The 21063-nt window shown below is 64.3% G+C and overlaps 2 protein-coding genes across 2 annotated transcripts; one reads left to right on the forward strand and one right to left on the reverse strand.

The window, feature by feature from the left end:
• Positions 1 to 38: 38 nt before the first annotated feature.
• TMBIM6 (transmembrane BAX inhibitor motif containing 6) lies at positions 39 to 3540 on the reverse strand. Its single transcript, XM_079329195.1, has 10 exons — positions 3402 to 3540; positions 2002 to 2103; positions 1807 to 1915; positions 1612 to 1732; positions 1453 to 1501; positions 1238 to 1335; positions 1055 to 1134; positions 848 to 948; positions 694 to 766; positions 39 to 590 (listed from the first exon to the last, which is right to left on the reverse strand). The coding sequence occupies exons 2-10, from the start codon at positions 2055 to 2057 to the stop codon at positions 567 to 569; spliced, it is 711 nt and encodes a 236-aa protein (XP_079185321.1). The 5' UTR covers positions 2058 to 2103; positions 3402 to 3540; the 3' UTR covers positions 39 to 566.
• Positions 3483 to 20630, forward strand: FMNL3 (formin like 3). Its single transcript, XM_079329192.1, has 27 exons — positions 3483 to 4001; positions 6551 to 6634; positions 6720 to 6800; positions 6884 to 6960; positions 8053 to 8136; positions 9250 to 9402; positions 10953 to 11061; positions 11139 to 11215; positions 11300 to 11393; positions 12244 to 12318; positions 12398 to 12508; positions 12586 to 12735; positions 12845 to 12946; positions 13033 to 13279; positions 13434 to 13502; positions 13831 to 13955; positions 14024 to 14226; positions 15521 to 15755; positions 15849 to 15917; positions 16042 to 16122; positions 16204 to 16333; positions 16414 to 16574; positions 17573 to 17674; positions 17759 to 17848; positions 17932 to 18043; positions 18142 to 18241; positions 20058 to 20630. The coding sequence occupies exons 1-26, from the start codon at positions 3498 to 3500 to the stop codon at positions 18231 to 18233; spliced, it is 3417 nt and encodes a 1138-aa protein (XP_079185318.1). The 5' UTR covers positions 3483 to 3497; the 3' UTR covers positions 18234 to 18241; positions 20058 to 20630.
• The last annotated feature ends 433 nt before the right edge of the window (positions 20631 to 21063 follow it).

A 21063-nucleotide genomic window follows, 5' to 3' on the forward strand; every position in this document is an offset into this window, starting at 1 on the left:
ACGGACGGACACGGGGGATGGAAAAAGGGGGACCAGAGTTTGGAGTCTGAGCGATTTATTGAATCATCCCGGTGTACAAAGAGCGGAGATGGCGGGGCTGGGAGTTTTGGGAATGCCATGTCCCCACGGCCCCCTCCCAGCACACTTTTGTTTCTTGGCACTGGTGCTGGAGGGGAGGCTCCACCAATGAATTTGGATGAGGGGAGGGTTCCCACCAACAATCCCCCGGGGGCTGGTTTTGGTTTTGGGGCCTCCCGGGGAAGGGCAACACCCCAGGTGGGGATGGGGACAAACCTCCAAGGAAAGAGGACACGTGGGTGACCACTCCAGGGGCCACAGGCCGGGGAAAACCAGGGGGAGCCAAACTCCAGCAGGATCCACAAATTGGCTGGTTTTTAATCGAAAAAAACAAAACAAAAAAAAAAGCTGAACAAGAGAAAAAACCCACGAGGTGCGAAAGCTTCTGGCTGCTTCCTCGGCAGCAAAGCGCAGCCCCTTTAATGACAGAGAGGGACGGGAGGGGACATGGGGACACAGGGGTGGCTCTGCCTCGGCCCAGAGCCACTTCACTTCTTCTCCTTCTTCTTGTTCTGCAAGAGCAAAGTAGCCACGGTCACCATGGGCTCTGTCCCTCTGTCCCCCACGCCACAGGGCAGCTCTGTGCCCCTGCCCTGCCCAGGGACCCTCACCCACCTCGGACATGCCCAGGATCATCAGGAGCTCCCGGAAGATGTTGACAAAGTCGAGGAAGAGATCAACGCAGTGCCTGGGGGAGGGAAGGAGGGATGGATGCTCAGAGGGGGCCACCCTCCCCCTATGTCACCCCCCCTGTGTCCCCAGCACCCACCAGATGTAATCCTTGTCCCCGCTCTCCGCCTTCTCAATGATGAGCTGCGTGTCGAAGAGCACGAAGCCACACATGATCATCAGAGCCACGTACAGGTTGGCCTGCAGGGGGGGAAGAGGGACATGAGGTGGGGACAGTCCCCTGCTGGTGTCACCTGTCTGTCTGTCCATCCTCAGCAGGTGGGAGGGCGGGTGGAAGTGAACTGACCGTGAAGAGCCAGGTGGATCTCACAAAGGCGTTAATCAGGGAGGAGAGAAGAATCAGGGTGAGGCCGGAGAGCAGGAAACCTGCAGGGTGAGGAGCAGGGAGTCAGGGCCAGGTCTGGGGAGCCCCTGACCCCCCACAGGGAGACCCCAGCCCCCCAAGAATCCTCCCCAAAGCCCCTCTCACCTCCTAGGTAGAGGTAGCTGCGGCGCCGGGCGTACAGGGCGCTCAGGGAGAAGCAGGCGAAGATGGTGGCAGTGCCCAGGAAGGCAGTGGGGATGATGCTGGGGGCAAAGAGAGTCAGAGGGTTTTGGGGCCAGCTGGGGGGGGCATCAGTGGGGGGAACAGGATCTGTGTGCCAGCTGGAGGTGAGGTACAGGCTCTGTGGGGGTGTCTCTTACCTGGGGTTGATGGAGATGCACATTTGCAGGAGGGGGCCCAGATTGATGCCTGCAAGGACAGAACTGGGTGTCACCAGAGCTATTCTGGGGGGCTTCATCTGGCCCCTCTGCAGGATTTGGGGTCGTGTGGGATGTGGGGCAGTCCCAATGCCCACCTACCTGTGAGGAAGGCGAAGCCAACCAGCATCCCCAGCCGCTTCTGCTCGGTCTCACGGCTGTGTGGGGTGGCCGTGAGCCAAACCATCAGCCCCAGTGCACCCAGGCCAGTCAGGAGCCCAAACTGGGAGAGGGAGAGATAGATGAAGGTTGGGCATTGCCTCACCTGGGTGGTGCCACCTGTGGCCCTTTCCTCACCTGGAAAAGGTGGGTCACCACGTTGACATAGGCACCCGCAGCTGCCACGAACATGCAGAGGGCAAAGCTGCCATAGACCCTCTTCAGGTGCTCCTGGGTGGAGGCCGAGCTGTGGGTGAGGAGGGGGTGGTGAGGGGGGCAGGAAGAGCTGACACAGCCCCCCCAAACCCCCTGCCCTGCCTGTGTGTCACTCACATGTGGGAGAACTTGAAGAGGGCATCAAAGTTGATGCTGCGGTCGAAGACGTTCATGGTGCCAGGCTGGGATGGGCCCGAGGCCGCTCCACAGGGCTGCAAGCTGCGAGGGGAAGGGGGGTCAGGATGGATCTGGAGCCCACCCAAAGCTCCCAAACCTCCCCCAGGAGCTGAGTGAGTGCAAGCCCAGGAGCTGAGTGAGTGTGAGCCCAGGAGCTGGGAGCTGCCGGGGCTCCTTTGTCCAGCTGGTGCAAGCACTGCTGGCTGTTGCAAGGCCAGGGGGGCCCCTGGGGTGTTGCAGGGCTGTTGCAAGGCCAGGGGGGCCCTCAGGGATCCTGCAGCAGCGTTGTTGTGAGGCCGGGGGAGCCCCTGAAGAGCACCCGGTGCCCTGGGAGTGCTGCTGGCAGCTGGAAACGTCTTTGTGCCAGGTGACTATTAGTGCTCGTAATGACGTCCCCAGAGGTGGCTCTGGCAGCAGGAGGCTCCCAGCAGGGCCTCCTCCTTCTCCTTCTCCTCTTCCTCGCTCTCCTCCTCCTCGTCCAGCCGGCTCGGCCGGCTCTGTCCCCTCTGGCACCTGCTGGAGCCCGACCTGCCCAGCCAGTGGCACGAGCCAGCTGTCCCCAAGGGATGGAGGGCACGGGACAGGGGCACGGGACGGGGGCATCAAGGGGAGGGTGCAGGAGAGGGACCCCATCCTGCCACACCAGCAGAGCCCAGGGGGGCACAGGTCACAGCCCAGCACTGGGACAGGGACACGGGCTGGTTCGGGATCGCTGGCGCCACGAGGCGCAGGGGAAGCCCCAGGTCAGCGGGCAAGGCAAGGGAGGAGGTGCGGCCGTGGGGACAGTCCCGGCCGGGGTGTGGCGGCGGGGGTGTGTGTGACAGACAGGGTGACAGGGGTGTGACAGCGCCTGGGGGCGACACCGCTCGGGCCCTAGTGACAGCCGGCTCCATTCGGCAGAGCTCGCTGGGTGCCGGTCCCGGGCCGGCAGCAGAACCGGGGCCGGGCCTGGACCCCGAGCCGCCCTCCCCGCCCCCAGCGCCGCTTTCGCTTTCGCCGCTGCCGCCCCTGCTCAGCTCCAAGCGACCTTTACCCGCCGCTTCCTGCACCCCCCCCGGCGCTGCCCCGCCGCTCCTCCCGCCTCCGCCGCCCCGATCTCCCCCGATCCCCCCCGTTCCTCCCGTTAGGAACGAGCGCAGACCGCTGGGGCCGAGCCCGTGCGCAGCCCCCCCCCCCCCACCACCACCACGGGGCCTGGTGGGGGCGGGACCCCCCGGGCCGCTCGGGGTGAGCTCTGGGGGATGTTGTGGGGATTGTCCAGGGTTCGCAGCCGCCCCGGGACCCCCTCGGCTCCCCCGGGGCCGCCCCGGGCCCGCCCCGCCCGCGGCCCCCGCCCGCACCTGCGCCGCGTCCGCCGTCCGTGCCAGGCCGCGAGCTCTGCGCCACGCCCCCGCCGCTCATTGGCTGAACCCCCTCACAGTCCCGCCTTCCGTCTCATGCCATTGGCTCGCGTCAGCGCTCGGGGCGGGGCTTGTCTCCAGCCGCCGTCACGGCCGGGGCCGCGCCCGAGCGCCGCCGTTGGGCGAGCAGCGCCCGCCCCCGCGCGCGAGCGCCGCGCTGATTGGTCAGTGTTGTCTCTGCCCGGCCAATCAGAGCGCCCCGCCCGCCGCCGGCCGTCGGGCGCCCTCCGGTGGCTCCGCCGCTCTGGAGGGCGCCCTCTGGTGGCGCCGCCGCGGACGTGCAGCGCTGGGGCGGGACCGGGCGGGGCGGGCGGGGCGGGACCGGGAGGAGGTGGCAACGCCGGACACGACGGGCTGAACCTCCCCCACCGCCCCCCGGTGCCTGGGCCGGGGATGGGGAACGTGGAGAGCGCGGACGGGGAGGCGCTGCCCCGGGGCCCGGGATCTCCGGCGGCCCCGGGGGGAGCCGGACTGTTCGCCCCGGGCAAGATGCCGATGCCGGAGCCCTGCGAGTTGGAGGAGCGCTTCGCCCTGGTGTTGGTGAGAGGCCGACCCCCGCCGCATTCCCGGTTCCCGATGCTCGCCCTCCGTTCCCGATGTGCGCTTCGCCTGTTCGCTCCGTCGGTGTTCCCGCTGATCTCCCCGGTTCATCCCTACCCGGGACTCCTCCCGATGCGCTCTCCGGAGCCGCCGGGGGCGGGCGGGGGTGCCGGTGCCCGCGGGGATGGGCAGTGGCCGAGGGACTGCGGGGAACTCCCCACCCGGGACAGCCCCGGGGGTGACGCTGCTCCCGGTGGCTCCCTGAGGCCCGGGGACTTTCGTGAGCCGGGAAAGTCCCGTCGGGGCAGCACGCGGGGCTGGAGTTGGGTTTCTCCGTGGTTGCGGGGGACCCCAGGGCTGGGATTCCCCGCTAAGTGCGGGGGGTCCCGGTTTCCCGGTGGAGGCCGTGCTTCCCGGTGGGCGCGGGTGCCCTGCGCGATCCCCGCTCCGCTGTCACAGCCGGGGCGGTGGCCACCCCACGGCCCCGGGACGTGGCTCGTCAGTGCCCGGTACCACCGGGACCACCAACATCGCGGAGACGTCCCACCGGCGCTTGGGTCGCCCACGAGCTGTCCCGGTGGCCACCTCCGCGGCGCCGCCTTTGTTTTGGTGGGGGGACACAGCGGGGACACCACGGCTGGGTGACACCGGTAGCCGCCGGCAACCGTCCCCGCCATCCCGGTGGGAGCCACCGCCAGCGGAAGCCGCAGCCGGGCAGGAAATGCCGAGTGTGATCCCACGGGGCTCTGGAAGCCGAAATCGGGGGCAACGGGGGGCACCGGTACCCCCGGCGTGGGCGCGTCCTGCCGCCGGCGAGCGGCTCCCGCCCGGGGCGGCGCTGCCCGTCCCGCATCCCACGCGGGGCGGATGCGGCCGCCGCTCTCCGCGGGGCCTGTGCCGGGGAGGACACGTCCTGCCGGGCGACACCGGTGCCGGGGGGGTCAGTTTGCAGCCTCCCCCTCCCCTTAAAATGTCCCCGCGGCGGTGCCCGGTGCCGTCCCGGCTGCTGCCGGGGGTGGAAAATATTCCATCATGTGATAGAGCTCGGCGGCCCCCGGAGGCGAGGATCCGCCCCGGAGCCCCCCAGCCCCGGGGCGGGCTCCAGTCCCGGTACTGCCGTTTCCCGGTGGGATTCAGCCCCGGGATAGCCATGGGGGGCTCCCGGTGGGGCCGACGGCGGAGGAAGCGGCCGGCCGGGAGCGGCCGCGCTCCCACCACAAAGGCAGGAAACGAAGCGGCGGGAACGCCGGGACGGGCGGCTGCGCTTCAAAGCCCCCCGCGGGTGCCCCTCGACCCCACCCGGGGTCTCTGTGCGTCCTTTCCACCTCCATTCCCAGGGAGGCCCGGGATTTTACTGGTGGGCATGGGGTAATAACCAGAGTGCTCTGGGTAGGGGATGGTGTCCCTTTGGGGGGCAGTTCTGGCGGCTCCATGCTAGTGGTCAGGCTCGTGGGAATCTGCGGGTCCCACGGGATCGCTTGCCCAGGGGTGCTTGGCCTCGCCCAGGCTCTATCCTGGTTTCCTGCGTTTCCGTGGGATCGGGATAAGCAGGGGAGGTCTAACTTTAGCTGACACGGGGTGGGTGGAGCAGCCGTGGTGACGGCTCCTGATAATGGGGCTACCCAGAGCTGCGTCACTGGGGTGGCATCTCCCACCAGGGTCACATCACCCAGCACGATGGCATCACCCACCCGGGCTGGCATCTCTCCCTGCCCACCAGAGCAGTCCCAGTCCCACGGTCCTCTGGCATCCCTGGTGCCCACTGTGGCACCCTGTTTGTCCTGTGCCACATCCCTCACTGAGGATCCTGGGGTCCTCCCATGGCTCTTCCCAGTGACCCGATGGGCCAGCACCAGAGCCTGGCCTTGTGCCCAGTGTCCGAGTGAGCAGCCACCTGTGCTGGGACTAGTGCCCAGTGTCCTGGGGAGCTGGCACCAGGGCTGGCCTCATGTCCAGTATCCTGGGGAGCTGGCACCGGGGCTGGCCTTGTGTCCAGTGTCCTGGGGATCTGGCACCGGGGCTGGCTTTGTGTCCAGTGTCCTGGGGAGCTGGCACCATGGCTGGCCTCATGTCCAGTGTCCTGGGGAGCTGGCACTGGGGCTGGCCTTGTGTCCAGTGTCCTGGGGATCTGGCACCGGGGCTGGCTTTGTGTCCAGTGTCCTGGGGAGCTGGCACTGGGGCTGGCCTCGTGTCCAGTGTCCTGGGGAGCTGGCACTGGAGCTGGCCTCATGCTGCAGTCTGGAGCGGAGGCTGCGGTTCTGTCCCACGGAAGCGGGTGCAGACAGGAAGGATGCGTCAGGGATGGGGAGATTTGGTGCTGCTTTGTGGCTGGCATGTGGAGCCAGTGGCACTGCTGTCCCCATGCCACATCTGTGCCTGCTGGTGCATCCTGGTGCCAGGGACTCTGGCTATGTCATGGGTGCCCTTAGGGGAGACCCTGGCTGTGCTTTGGGAGCTTTCTGGGGGGACTCACGCTGTACCATGGGTCTGGGAGCCCCTTGGAGGGCATTGTCCCCATGTCCCCCAGGGTGACACTCCTCTATCCCCAGAGCTCCATGAACCTGCCCCCAGACAAAGCCCGGCTCCTGCGCCAGTACGACAACGAGAAGAAGTGGGACCTCATCTGTGACCAGGTGGGGGCTGGGTTGTCCATGGGGGCTCTGGGGAGGGGACTGTGCTGCTGTCCCAGTGTCATCAACACCCCTCTGTCCCCCCCAGGAGCGGTTCCAGGTGAAGAGCCCACCCCATGCCTACATCCAGAAGCTGCGCAGCTTCCTGGAGCCGGGTGTCACACGGAAGGTGAGGGGCTGGGGGGGGTTGGGGGAGCCTTAGGGGGTTTGGGGAGCCTGGGGGAGCACGGCTCAGCCTTGCTCTGCCCCCAGAAGTTCAGGAGGAGGGTGCAGGAGTCGACCAAGGTTCTGCGTGAGCTGGAGATCAGCCTGAGGACGAACCACATTGGGTGAGTGTGGGGTCTCGGGGAGGGGTTTTGGGGTCCCGGGGAGGGGTTATGGGGTCCGGGGAAGGGATTGTGGAGTCCAGGCTGGGGGCGCAGAGTTCCGGATGGGGTGTGGGGTCCCTGGAGGACTGCAGGGTCCCGTCACCAGCCCCACACAGCTGCAGGGGAAGCCGGAGGCGCTGCAGGAACTGGGCCGGTTCCTGCCCCGGGCCGCGGGCAGCTCCCGGGGGCGGATGCCGGGGCGGATGGGCCGGCGATGACGCCCTGAACGAGGCAGCGTGGCCAGATCCTGGCCGGCTCCTCCCGACCGACCGGAGGGCTCGGTCCGCACCATCCCCGAGCCGGTGACACCCGGGATGCCCCGGAGCCGTGCGGGGCGTCGGGCGGGACGGGGCCGTCCCGGGGGTGTTGGGGACATCAGCGGCGGGTGCTCGGTGGCACAGTCGTGCCCGGTGGCACAATCGTGCCCGGGATGGCTCAGTCGTGCCCAGGGTGGCTCGGTCGTACCCGGGATGGCTCGTGCACGTGCCGGCTGTTCCCCGCCGCCGGCCCCGCTCGTCCCTGCCCACGGACCCAAAATAGCAGCAGCCGGAGACAGGAAACGGGCTGGAGCGAGGGGCTGGCGGCGGCAGGAAAGGGGCGGCTGCGGCCCCCGCGGCTCCCTGACGCACGGCTGTGGGCAGGCCCGGGGACCCCCAGTGCCCGCAACGCTCCTGGGTGAATCCCCCACCCCGTGCGCCCCCACCTCACTTGCCCCCCTCTTTGCCCCTCACGAGTGCACCCCAACACCGTCCCAAGGGTCGGGGCATCCCGAATCCCCTCCTTTCCCCGCGAGGTTCCCAGGGTGGAGGTTGGCAGCACCCATCTCTGTTTCCCGCCCGCACCGAGCCCTCCCTGCCCTGCGCTCCTCTGATAACCCCGCGCTGCCGCTGGCACCGGTGATAACGGAGGGGCTGCAACCACCACTGCAGCCCCGGGGTGCCCCCACTGTCCCCTCACCCTCCCTGTGCCAGGACAGGGGTCTCCGTGGTGGAAGGGGTTGTGCTGGGGGGATCCCCGACTCCTGCGGGCTCTGATGGGTACCTGGTGCTGCAGGTGGGTGCGGGAGTTCCTCAATGATGAGAACAAAGGGCTGGACGTGCTGGTGAACTACCTGTCCTTCGCCCAGTGTGCCGTCATGTGAGTGGGGTCGGGGGTCCCTGGGGTGAGGGGGGACCCAGGGAGTCCTTGGGGAGTGTGGAGGTTCCTGTGGTCGTGGCAGCTCCCTGCTGGTGACACCTGATACTGCTCAGTCCTTATCATCCCTAAGGCAGGGTCCTGTCTGTGCCGGGGTTCTGAGGGACGCGGGATTTTCAAACCCTTCCTGCCTGCTCTGGGGATTCGAGAGCCACCCTCGTGCCTCTCCCCACCCTGCAACCACCCACTCCACCTGCCTCAGTGCTTGCATCTGTGCTGGAACTGTGTGCCCCTTGCCAGAGCCCTGTGCCCCTTGCCAGAGCCATGTGCCCCTGCCAGAGATCTGTGCCCCTGCCAGAGCCATGTGCCCTCTGCCAGAGCCATGTGCCCCCTGCCAGAGCTGTGTGCCCCCTGCCAAAGCCATGTGCCCCCTGCTAGAGCCCTGTGCCCCTTGCCAAAGCCCTGTGCCCTCTGCCAGAGCTGTGTGCCCCCTGTCAGAGCCCTGTGCCCCTTGCCAAAGCCCTGTGCCCTCTGCCAGAGCTGTGTGCCCCCTGTCAGAGCCCTGTGCCCCTTGCCAGAGCCCTGTGCCCTCTGCCAGAGCTGTGTGCCCCCTGACAGAGCCTGGTGCCCCCTGCCAAAGCTGTGTGTCCTCTGCCAAAGCCATGTGTCCCCTGCCAGAGCCGTGTGCCCCTTACCAGAGCCCTGTGCCCCCTGCCAGAGATCTGTGCCCCTTGCCAGAGTCCTGTGCCCCCTGCTAGAGCCATGTGCCCCCTGCCAAAGCCCTGTTCCACTTGCCAGAGCCGTTTGCCCCTTGCCAGAGTCCTGTGCCCCCTGCTAGAGCCATGTGCCCCCTGCCAAAGCCCTGTTCCACTTGCCAGAGCCGTTTGCCCCCTGCCAGAGCTGTGTGCTCCCTGCCAAAGCTATTTGCCCCTGCCAAAGCCGTGTGCCCCTTGCCAGAGCCCTGTGCCCCTTGCCAAAGCCGTGTGCCTTCTGCTAGAGCCCTGTGCCCCCTGCCAAAGCCGTTTGCCCCCTGCCAGAGCCCGGTGCCCCCTGCCAAAGCCCTGTGCCCCCTGCCAAAGCCGTGTGCCCCCTGCTGCGCGCGTGTCCCCCCACCAGGTTGGATTTTGAGGGCCTGGAAGGCGGCGAGGATGGTGCACTGGAGAAGCTGCGTGCCTGGAGCAGGTCCATCGAGGATCTGCAGCACCCCAGCTCCCTGCCCGCCCCCTTTGCCAGCAGCCTGGCCCGCTCTGCCCGCCAGACCGCCCTACGGTACGTGCCCGGGGGATGTCCCGCTGCAGGGGGACGTCCTGCCATGGGGGTACGTCCTGCTCCAGGGCTCTGGCTGCTCATGGTGCTGCATCTTGCTGCCTGCTGTGCTGTGTGCCATGGTGAGTGCTGTGTGCTGTGTGCCATGGTGAGTGCTGTGGTGTGTGCTGTGTGCCATGCTGTGTGCTGTGTGCCATGCTGTGTGCCATGCTGTGTGCTGTGTGCCATGCTGTGTGCTGTGTGCCATGGTGTGTGCTGTGTGCCGTGCTGTGTGCCATGCTGTGTACCATGCTGTGTGCTGAGTGTCATGGTGTGTGCTGTGTGCCATGCTGTGTGCCATGCTGTGTGCTGTGTGCCATGGCGTGTGCTGTGTGCTGTGTACCGTGCTGTGTGCCGTGCTGTGTGCCATGGTGTGTGCTGTGTGCCATGGTGTGTGCTGAGTGCCATGGTGTGTGCTGTGTGCTGTGTGCCATGCTGTGTGCTGTGTGCCATAGTGTGTGCTGTGTGCTGTGTGCCATGCTGTGTGCTGTGTGCTGTGTGCCATGCTGTGTGTCATGCTGTGTGCTGTGTGCTGTGTGCCATAGTGTGTGCTGTGTGTTCTATGCCATGGTGTGTCCTTTGTGCCATGGTGTGTGCCATGGTGTGTGCTGTGTGCCATGCTGTGTGCTGAGTGCCATGCTGTGTGCCATGGTGTGTGCTGTGTGCCATGCTGTGTGCCATGCTGTGTGCCATGCTGTGTGCTGTGTGCCATAGTGTGTGCTGTGTGCTGTGTGCTGTGTGCCATGCTGTGTGCTGTGTGCCATGCTGTGTGCTGTGTGTTCTGTGCCATGGTGTGTCCTGTGTGCCATGCTGTGTGCCATGGTGTTTGCTCTGTGCCATGCTGTGTGCCATGCTGTGTGCCATGCTGAGTGCTGTGTGCCATGCTGTTTGCCATGCTGAGTGTCATGCTGAGTGCTGTGTGCCATGCTGAGTGCTGTGTGCTGGTGTGCTGTGCCAAGCACTATCCTGCCATCGTGCCATCGTGCCCGGTGCCACTCACCGCTGTGTCCTGTGCCAGCACATCAGCTGCATGGCACAAACGCAGTGCCTGGAGCTCAGGCTGTGCCTCACCCTCACTGTGGCTGTGCCATGGCACGTGCCACGCGTGCTGTGCCCTGCCCTGCCTCGCGTGCCCTGCCAGCCCTGGCACTGCCATCACCCTGCCTGTCCTCTGCAGCTCCTCCCCTGCTCTGCTCTGCCCCGTGCCCCGGGGTAATGCACCCCGTCTCTGCTTCCAGGGCCGGGGTCCCCCTCTCTGGCTGTGCTCTCTCTCTCTCTCCTCCGTGCCCACCTCGCCGCTCGCCCTCCTGCTGGGTAAGTACCGGTGTCCGGGGCCAGCCCAGTGCTCCACGTCTCACACTGTCCCTGTCACCCTCTGACCACTTCTGCCTTTGCCCCTCCGGAATCCTGGCTGTCCCCACGCTGTCCCCACGCTGTCCCCGCGCTGTCCCCATGCTGTTCCTCGGTTCCCCACCCCAGTGACAGTCCTGCTCACTGTGTGCCCTGTCCTGCAGCTATGGGACGCTGCCCAGCCGCAGGGCACTGAAGAACTCACGCCTGGTGAGCCAGAAGGATGATGTCCACCTCTGCATCATGTGTCTTCGGGCCATCATGAACTACCAGGTACTGTCACCGCACGGTGGGGACACTGCTGTCACCACTGCCACCACAGCTGACACTGTTTATTCCCATCCCCACAGTACGGCTTCAATCTGGTCATGTCTCACCCACACGCTGTCAATGAGATCGCCCTGAGCCTCAATAACAAGAACCCGAGGTAAGGGAGGGTCTGGCAGGGTGGGACAGGGGTCCTGGAGCTGCCTGGGGGTGACACTGATGATGATGGTGACGCTGTGCCCAGGATGAAGGCGCTGGTGCTGGAGCTGCTGGCAGCTGTCTGCCTGGTGAGGGGAGGCCATGAGATCATCCTTGCGGCCTTTGACAACTTCAAGGAGGTATGAGGGGAGTGGGAACAGCAGGTCTGGGCTGGGATGGGGGGAATGGGGGGAGACAGGACCAGGCTGGGATGGGGATTGACCAGGGGGAGACAGGAACAGCCTTAGGTGGGGGGAATGGGGCACCAGAATTAGACTGGGTCTGGGGAGCAGGGCCCTGGGAAAGGAAGAACTGGGACCAATGTGGGATGAGGGAAAGCCCAAGAGAAGCTGGGATGGGGGCATCAGGAACCCCTAGAGAAGCTGGGATGGGGGCATCAGGAACCCCAAGAGAAGCTGGGATGGGGGCACCAGGAACCCCTAGAGAAGCTGGGATAGGGGCACCAGGAACCCCAAGAGAAGCTGGGATGGGGGCACCAGGAACCCCTGGAGAAACTGGGATGGGGGCACCAGGAACCCCTAGAGAAGCTGGGATGGGGGCACCAGGAACCCCAAGAGAAGCTGGGATGGGGGCATCAGGAACCCCTAGAGAAGCTGGGATAGGGGCACCAGGAACCCCAAGAGAAGCTGGGATGGGGGCACCAGGAACCCCTGGAGAAACTGGGATGGGGGCACCAGGAACCCCAAGAGAAGCTGGGATGGGGGCACCAGGAACCCCTGGAGAAACTGGGATGGGGGCATCAGGAACCCCTAGAGAAGATGGGATAGGGGCACCAGGAACCCCAAGAGAAGCTGGGATGGGGAGTGTGGAGTGCAGGGGATGGAGGGAATGGGGAAGATGAGGAATAGGGGGTCTGGGAGCACCAGGACCAGACTGGGATTAGGAAAGTGGAGTCCAGGAGATGGGGTTGGGAAGGAGGGTCAGTGGCTGGGGGGGCCATGCCAGGTTAACCCCGTTTCTGCTGCTCAGGTGTGCAAGGAGAAGCACCGCTTTGAGCGGCTGATGGAATATTTCCGTAACGAGGACAGCAGCATTGACTTCATGGTGGGACACCCTGTCCTGGGCGAGGGGGAGGCTCTCTGGGGGGCAGGAAAACCCCTGGTGACGCCAGCCCTGCCTGCAGGTGGCCTGCATGCAGTTCATCAACATCGTGGTGCACTCGGTGGAGGACATGAACTTCCGTGTCCATCTCCAGTATGAGTTCACCAAACTGGGGCTGGAGGAGTTCCTGCAGGTATGGGGGGGAGGTCGAGGGTCAGGGGAGCTGCACTGGGGGTCCCCCCATCCTTGATGCTGCCCTTGTGCCCACAGAAGTCGAGGCACACGGAGAGCGAGAAGCTGCAGGTGCAGATCCAGGCGTACCTGGACAATGTCTTCGATGTGGGGGGGCTGCTGGAGGATGCTGAGACCAAGAACGTGGCCCTGGAGAAGGTGGAGGAGCTGGAGGAGCACCTGTCCCATGTATGTGAGCACAGGGAGATGCAGGGATGTTCCTTGCTGGGTCCCAGGAGATCAGTGGTGACACCAGGGGGTCTGTGAGCTGCTGTCACAGCCGTGTCCCTCTCCCCAGCTAACGGAGAAGCTGCTGGACCTGGAGAACGAGAACATGATGCGGGTGGCAGAGCTGGAGAAGCAGCTGCTGCAGCGAGAGAAGGAGCTAGAGGTGGTCAAGGTGTGCTGGGGGGGCGTAGGGGCTGCAGGGAGTGGGGAAGGGTCCTGATTCCCCCCCCTCCCCGAGCTGACACTCGCTATCCCCAGGAAACCTACGAGCACACGAGCCACCAGGTGCACACGCTGCGCAGGATGATCAAGGAGAAGGACGAAGCTTTCCGGCGGCACTACGGCTCCGAGCCGCCCGCGCTGCCCGGCGCCGAGCCAGCACCGCCTCCACCGGCAGAGCCCCCGGAGGAGCCCCTGCGGCTCCCGGTGCTGCCCCCGGTGGAGGCTGCGCCGCCCCCGCCCCCTCCGCCTCCCCCTCTGCCGCCTCCCGCGCCCCCGCTCCCAGGTGAGGAGGGGAAGCCCCCGGGGACACCCCAAACTGGGGAATCTCAGAGCTGGGTGTCCCCAGGGCACCCGGACAGGGAGGTCCCTGGGGCTGGGCCACTCCCGCGGCTCGGTGGTGCCCGGAATTGGGGTGTGACCCTCTGATGGCTTCACAGGGAAGTGTCCCCCGGCCCCGCCGCTTCCGGGGGCTTCACCCTCCATCGCCCTCACGGTCGGGCTCTCAGGTATGTGGGGATGAGGAGGGACCACGGAACGGGGACAGGGAGGTTGCAGGCACTGTAAGGACAGAGACAGGGAGAACGTGATGACTGGGACAGTGCAGGGACAGTGGGGACAGAGACAGAAAGGATGTGGGGACCATGGGGACAGAGAGGATATAGGAACTGTGGGGACAGGGAAGGGTTGCAGGCACCAGAGTGCTGGGCTTACAATCCTCAAGAAACACCCACTGAGGGGATGGGGTAGCCCAGGGCTTGATGACAGGCTCAGGGTGGGCACAGGACACATCCCTGCGCCCCGGGGGTGCTGAGCTGGCTCCCACCCCGCTGGCAGCCATCCGGATCAAGAAACCCATCAAGACCAAATTCCGGCTGCCCGTGTTCAACTGGACGGCGCTGAAGCCCAGCCAGATCAGCGGCACCGTGTTCAGCGAGCTGGACGACGAGCGCGTGCTGGAGGTGAGCCCAGGACCCCTCCCCACCTCAGCACCCCCACCCCAACTTCTGACCCCCCTCATTTCCCCCAGGACCTGGACCTGGAGCGTTTTGAGGAGCTGTTCAAGACCAAGGCGCAGGGCCCGGCGCTGGACCTGGTGTGTGCCAAGAGCAAGGCGGCGCAGAAAGTGGCCACCAAGGTGACGCTGCTGGAAGCCAACCGTGCCAAGAACTTGGCCATCACCCTGCGCAAGGCCGGGCGCAGCGCCGACGAGATCTGCCGGGCCATCCACACGTACGGCCCCAGCCTGGGGGGCACAGGGGCTGGGGGGGACAGGAATGGGGCAGGGAGGGTCAGAAAGGGGGTTTAAGGGGGCTGGTAGGGGTGTAGGGGGGTTGGTTGGGGTGCAGAGGGGTCACACAAGGTGTAGAGGGGCTGGTTGGGGTGCAGAGGGCTTGGACAGAGGAGAGGTGGTGTGGCTGAGGTTTTAGTGGCTCAGAGTTCAGGGGGTCTGGCTGAGGTTCTAGTGGCCCAGAGTTCAGGGGGTCTGGATGAGGTTCTGGTGTTTAAGAGTTCAGGGGGTCTGGCTGAGGTTCTAGTGGCCCAGAGTTCAGGGGGTCTGGATGAGGTTCTAGTGGCCCAGAGTTCAGGGGGTCTGGCTGAGGTTCTAGTGGCCCAGAGTTCAGGGGGTCTGGATGAGGTTCTAGTGGCTCAGAGTTCAGGGGGTCTGGATGAGGTTCTAGTGGCCCAGAGTTCAGGGGGTCTGGATGAGGTTCTAGTGGCCCAGAGTTTGGGGATCTGGATGAGGTTCTAGTGGCTCAGAGTTCAGGGGGTCTGGATGAGGTTCTGGTGTTTAAGAGTTCAGGGGGTCTGGCTGAGGTTCTAGTGGCCCAGAGTTCAGGGGGTCTGGATGAGGTTCTAGTGGCTCAGAGTTCAGGGAGTGTGGATGGGGTTTCAGGCAGGGTACAGTGGGAACAGCTGGGACATTGCACCCCAGCTGGGGTGCAGAGGGACCTGGCAGGGTTGTGCAGGGTTTGGCTGGGGTGGTCTGGTTGGGGTTCAGCGGGGCCAGACATGGTACAGGGACACTGCTTGGGGTGCAGGGGGACTTCCTGGGGTCCAGAGGGTGCAGGCACAGTGCAGCAGGCCTGGCTGGGATGCAGGAAGGACAAGCAGGGTTCAAGAGGGCTGGCTGGGGTGCAGATGGTTTGGCTGGGGGGCAGGGTGACTGCTTGGGGTTCAGGGGACCTAGGAAGAGTACAGGGGGTCTTTGCCAGAGGTGCAGCAGGAGGTGTTTGTGGTTCAGGGGTGCCAGGCAGGGTGCAGAGAGACTGTCTAGAATGGAGAGGGGCTTTTTGGGCTGCAGGGGGTCTCGCCAGGGGGAGTGGGATGGACAGGAGAGCCAGGCAAGATGCAGAAGGGCTTGTAGGGGTGCAGAGGACTGGGGGCCACACGGTCTGATTGGGGTTCAGGAGGTGCAGGCAGGCTGCAGGGGCTCTGGATGTGATTCAGGCTGGCCAAGCAGGTTGCAGTGAGCCAGGCTGGGATCCAGGCTGGGAGCTGCTCCTGAGGTTGTGGTGTGGGGCAGGTTTGACCTGGCGACGCTGCCGGTGGATTTTGTGGAGTGCCTGATGCGGTTCCTGCCGACCGAGGCGGAGGCCAAGGCTCTGCGCCAGTACGAGCGCGAGAGGAAACCGCTGGAGGAGCTGGCGGACGAGGACAGGTTCATGCTGCAGTTCAGCAAGGTGGAGAGGTTGCCACAGCGCATGGCCATCATGGCCTTCCTGGGCAACTTCGCCGAGAATATCCAGATGCTGACGCCGGTACGGAGCTGGGGAGGGGGATAAAGACCTGCCAGGGGGGGTCCCTGCACCCTGAACCCCTGGCTGAGCCCCCCCTGTTCTGCCCCCCTGCAGCAACTCAACGCCATCATCGCAGCCTCGGCCTCTGTCAAGTCGTCCCAGAAGCTGAAGCACATGTTGGAGGTGAGGATTGAGGAGAGGCTGGGTGGGGGTCCTTCACTCCAGCCTCACTGTAGCTGGGTGAGGGGGATCCTGTGGGGTCTCACTCCCTCCTGACCCTTCAATCCTGCTGCTTTGGCCCCTGCAGATCATCTTGGCGCTGGGCAACTACATGAACAGCAGCAAACGCGGTGCAGTCTACGGCTTCAAACTGCAGAGTCTGGACCTGGTGGGCAGCCCCTCCCCGGCTCCCTGGGACCCCGAGGTTCCCATCCCACAGCCCTGACCCCATCCCCAAATCCTCCTCCAGCTCCTGGACACCAAATCAACAGACAGGAAGATGACGCTGCTGCACTTCATCGCGCTGACGGTGCGGGAGAAGTACCCAGAGCTGGCCACCTTCTGGCAGGAGCTGCATTTTGTGGAGAAAGCTGCAGCAGGTGCCCCTCAACCTGTGCCCACAGCCCCACCTCCCTGTCCCGGCCCCACGCAGCCACTGACCCGTCCCGTGTCCCTGCAGTGTCCCTGGAGAACGTGCTGCTGGACGTGAAGGAGCTGGGCCGGGGGATGGAGCTGCTGCGGCGGGAGTGCGGGCAGCACGAGAGCGCGGTGCTGCGCGGCTTCCTGGGCGCCAGCGAGGGGCAGCTGGAGCGGCTGCAGCGCGACGCGCGCACGGCCGAGGTGAGGGGGGCTGGCACCTGCCTGGCACCCACCACGGGCACGCCTGCTCGGCCACGGCATGCTCTGTGGGCTCCTGGTGTCCACAGCTTGCTCTGTGGGCTCCTGGTGTCCACACCTTGCTCTGCGTGCTCCTGGTGTCCACACCTTGCTCTGCGTGCTCCTGGTGCACAGCTGATCATCCACAGCTTGTTCTGTACACTCATTGTGCACAGTTGATCATCCACACCTTGCTCTGTGTGCTCCTGGTGCACAACTGGTCATCCACACCTTGCTCTGCATACTCCTGGTGCACAGTTGGTCATCCACACCTTGCTCTGTACACTCTTCATGCACACCTGGTGATCCATACCTTGCTCTGTACACTCCTCGTGCACACCTGGTCATCCACAGCTTGTCCTGCATGCTCCTTGTGCACAACTGGTCATCCACACCTTGCTCTGTACACTCTTCATGCACACCTGGTGATCCATACCTTGCTCTGTACACTCCTCATGCACACCTGGTCATCCAAAACTTGCCTTGCATGGTCCTCATGCACATCTGGTCATTCACACCTTGCTCTGCATATTTCTCATGCACACCTGGTCATTCACACCTTGCTCTGCATATTCCTCTTGCACTCCTGCTTTCCATGACATGCCCCATGTTATTCCTTGTCATCCACACCTTGCTCTATGGAGTCTTTGTGCAGACCTACACATCCACACTTTGCACACTCTTCATGCACATCTGCTCACCCACACTTTGCCTTGCATGCTCCTTGTGCACATCTGGTTCCACTCCTGGCTCTGCACACTTCTGCACATCTGCTCACCCACACTTTGCCCTGCACTCCTGCCTTCCTTTGCATTCTCCATGTGCATTCCTTGTCACACACACCTTGCTCTGCACACTCCTTGCACACTCCTGCCCTGCTTTGCCCATATGTGATGCCCACCATGCCTTGCACTCCCCCTGTGCTGGTCACTGCCCATCCCTGACCCCTGCTCCTGTGCCAGGACGCCTACAACACCGTGGTGCGGTATTTTGGCGAGAGCCCCAAGACGACCCCCCCGTCCGTTTTCTTCCCGGTCTTTGTCCGATTCATCCACTCTTACAAGGTGAGGTGGGGCTGGGAGGGGAGACACGACAGGTGAGCCACTCCACGGTGGGGGAAACCTGAAACCCTCCCACCTGTGTGGCAGGATGCGGAGCAGGAGAACGAGACACGGAAGAAGCAGGAGGAGGTGATGCGGGAGAAGCTGCTGGCACAGGAGGCTAAGAAGCAGGAGAAGGTTAGTGGAGGCAGGCACAGGGTGGGCTGGGGACAGGGGACACGGAGAGAACCCATGTCCCCAACCTGGACCCTCCCTGACAGCGGAACAAGTGGCAGCAGCAGGAGCTGATCGCTGAGCTGCGGCGGCGCCAGGCCAAGGACCACCGGCCCATGTACGAGGGCAAGGATGGCACCATCGAGGACATCATCACTGGTACGGCCCCCTCAGTCCCTGCCCCTGCCCTGGCCCTGCCAGCCACGGGGGCTGACGTGTCCCTGTCCCCTCCCCGTGCCCTGCCCGTCCCCCTGCAGCGCTGAAGAGCGTCCCCTTCACTGCCCGCACGGCCAAGCGGGGCTCCCGCTTCTTCTGCGACCCGTCCCACCACGACGAGTCCAGCTGTTAAGATCCCAGGTACCACCTGCATGCCTGGATCCCCCTGGATCCCACCTGGATCCCCCTGGGTTCCCCTTGACCCTGCATGTCCCCTTCTGCACGTCCCCTCCCTGCATGTTGTCATCCCAGGGTGTCCGGTGTGCCCCGGTCCTTTGGATCGGGGCAGGATTTTATTGTAAGGCTGGATCCCAGCACAGGATCCCAGTGCAAGGCTGGATCCCAGTACAGGATCCCAGTGCATGGCTGGATCCCAGCACAGGATCCCAGCACAGGATCCCAGCACAGGGTCCCAGTGCAAGGCTGGATCCCAGTGCAAGGCTGGATCCCAGCACAGGATCCCAGTGCATGGCTGGATCCCAGCACAGGATCCCAGCACAGGATCCCAGCACAGGGTCCCAGTGCAAGGCTGGATCCCAGCACAGGATCCCAGCACAGGATCCCAGCACAGGGTCCCAGTGCAAGGCTGGATCCCAGTACAGGATCCCAGTGCAAGACTGGATCCCAGCACAGGATCCCAGCACAGGATCCCAATGCAAGGCTGGATCCCAGCACAGGATCCCAGCACAGGATCCCAATGCAAGGCTGGATCCCAGTACAGGATCCCAGCACATGATCCCAGTTCAAGGCTGGATCCCTGCACAGGATCCCAGCACAGGATCCCAGCACAGGGTCCCAGTGCAAGGCTGGATCCCAGTACAGGATCCCAGTGCAAGGCTGGATCCCAGCACAGGATCCCAGCACAGGATCCCAATGCAAGGCTGGATCCCAGCACAGGATCCCAGCACAGGATCCCAATGCAAGGCTGGATCCCAGTACAGGATCCCAGCACATGATCCCAGTGCAAGGCTGGATCCCTGCACAGGATCCCAGCACAGGATCCCAATGCAAGGCTGGGTCTCAGTCAGGATCTCAGCACAGGATTCCCAACACAGAGCTGGATCCCAGTACAGAATCCTGGAACAGGATCCCCGTGCAAGGCTGGATCTCAGTACAGGATCCCAGTGCAAGGCTGGATCCCAGCACAGGATCCCAATGCAAGGCTGGATCTCAGTGCAGGATCTCAGCACAGGATTCCCAACATAGAGCTGGATCCCAGCACAGGATCTCAACACAGAGCTGGAACCCAGCACAAGATCCCAGTGCAAGGCTGGATCCCAGTGCAGGTCCCAGCACAAGATACCAAAACAGAGATGGATCTCAGCACAGGATTCTACTGCAAGGCTGGATCCCAGCACGAGATCCCAGCACAAGATCCCAGCACAAGGCTGGATCCCAGCACAGGATCCTCTTGCAAAGCTGGATCCTGGCACAGGATCCTACTGCCAGGCTGAGTCTCAGCACTGGGTCCTAGTTCAAGGCTGGATCCCAGCACAAGATCCCAGCACTGGATCCTCATGTAAGACTGGGCCCTGGCACAGGATTCCAGTTTGATGCTGGTACTCAGCACAAAGTCCTGCACTGGATCCCAGCACAGATCCTGCTGCAATACTGGATCCCAGAGTGGGGTCTCAGTGCATCACTGGATCCCAGGGCAGGATCCCAGTGCACTATTGGGTGTCAAGATGGGATCCCAGCACAATATTGGATCATAGGCTGGTATCCCAGTTCACTACTGGGTCCCAGTACAAGGTCCAGCACAGTACTGGGTTCTGGGCAGGATCCCAGTGCAAAACTGGATGCCATAATATGGTCCCAGTGCCCTACTGGAGCCCAGACTGGGGATGCCAGTGCCTGGAGGCCTCACTTTGTGCAGCCTGCACTCTGGGGGGGGCACCCCCTGAGGCCAGGCCAGGTGTCCCTGTGTTTGTCCCTGACTGTCCCTTCCATCCCACAGCCCGAAGGTGGATCCGCCTGTAGCCCAGCAAGGCTGAGGAGCCCGACCAGGGGGCAGGGGAGGACTGGGGCTGCCTCAGTTTCCCCTCCTCAGCCCCCTCTGCCCCCCAGGTGCCCAGAGAGGCTCCGTCCTGCCCTGACACCATGTGGGAACAGGGCCAAAATGTCCTCGTGCCACCATGCTCACGAGTAACACCCCTGTGCCTGGGGAGACCCTGCACCCAGAGCACCCCCTGCCCACCCAAGGCAGAGGCCAAATCCATCTGTGGTGGGGCCCCAGTATCAGGAGTTGATCTGTGGGGTGCCCCCTCCCCATCGGGGTCCCCTTATCCCCGGGGGGCTCACTGCCCCAGAGCCCCCACCCCCACTACAGGGACCACGGGGACCCCCCCACCCCGCGCTCGACACTTTGACCACTGATGTGAACACTAAGTGCCAAAAAAAAAAAGGGACCAAAGCCAGGCTTGGGGGGGCACTGGGAGAGGGGCAGGATGGTGCCCCCCAACCCAGGACCCCCCTGCCCATCCCCCTGCAGTGACTTTTTGTACATGTGAAATATATGGAGTCTTTTACATGGCCAGTGCCTGATTTGGGGGAGGGTGGTGGGGGCACAGAGGCAGCTCAGGAGTCTGAGGGGACAGGGAGGGGGCACAGAGATGTGCAGGGACCAGACATTTGGCAGGGCTTTGTGGGATTAAGGAGTGGGGGGACCTGCTCTGGGGAGGAATTGGGAGCCCCCTGCATTCTCCAGTGTGGGGTGGTCCCACTTCACCCCACTTTTGGCGGCTGTGGGGGACTGGGAGCAGATTTGAGGCTGGGAGGGGCTGCAGGAAGAGCAGGATGAGGTCCCAAAGGGAGTGGAGGGGAATGAGATGGGGCCAGGAGGGCAGAAAGGGCTTGTGGAGGTGGAATGTGGCTATGGGGGAGGGTGAGGGGCTGGGAGGGGCAGGATGCAACTCCAGACCCCCAGCAGTGGCACAAGGGCCTGGCCTCCCTCACTGAGCCCC

This window comes from Erithacus rubecula (genome assembly GCF_903797595.1).
Source record: "Erithacus rubecula genome assembly, chromosome: 31".
Classification (NCBI taxonomy): domain Eukaryota; kingdom Metazoa; phylum Chordata; class Aves; order Passeriformes; family Muscicapidae; genus Erithacus; species Erithacus rubecula.

Excerpts from the sequence above, each read along its gene's own strand:
- TMBIM6 (XM_079329195.1), bottom strand. The coding sequence starts at position 2,057 with ATGAACGTCTTCGACCGCAGCATCAACTTTGATGCCCTCTTCAAGTTC. Across the intron at positions 1,336-1,452 it reads TGCATCTCCATCAACCCCAG|CATCATCCCCACTGCCTTCC; the intron begins GTAAGAGACACC and ends CTTTGCCCCCAG. Across the intron at positions 767-847 it reads GGGGACAAGGATTACATCTG|GCACTGCGTTGATCTCTTCC; the intron begins GTGGGTGCTGGG and ends TCCCTCCCCCAG.
- FMNL3 (XM_079329192.1), top strand. The coding sequence starts at position 3,498 with ATGCCATTGGCTCGCGTCAGCGCTCGGGGCGGGGCTTGTCTCCAGCCG. Across the intron at positions 6,961-8,052 it reads CTGAGGACGAACCACATTGG|GTGGGTGCGGGAGTTCCTCA; the intron begins GTGAGTGTGGGG and ends CTGGTGCTGCAG. Across the intron at positions 11,216-11,299 it reads CTCAATAACAAGAACCCGAG|GATGAAGGCGCTGGTGCTGG; the intron begins GTAAGGGAGGGT and ends CGCTGTGCCCAG.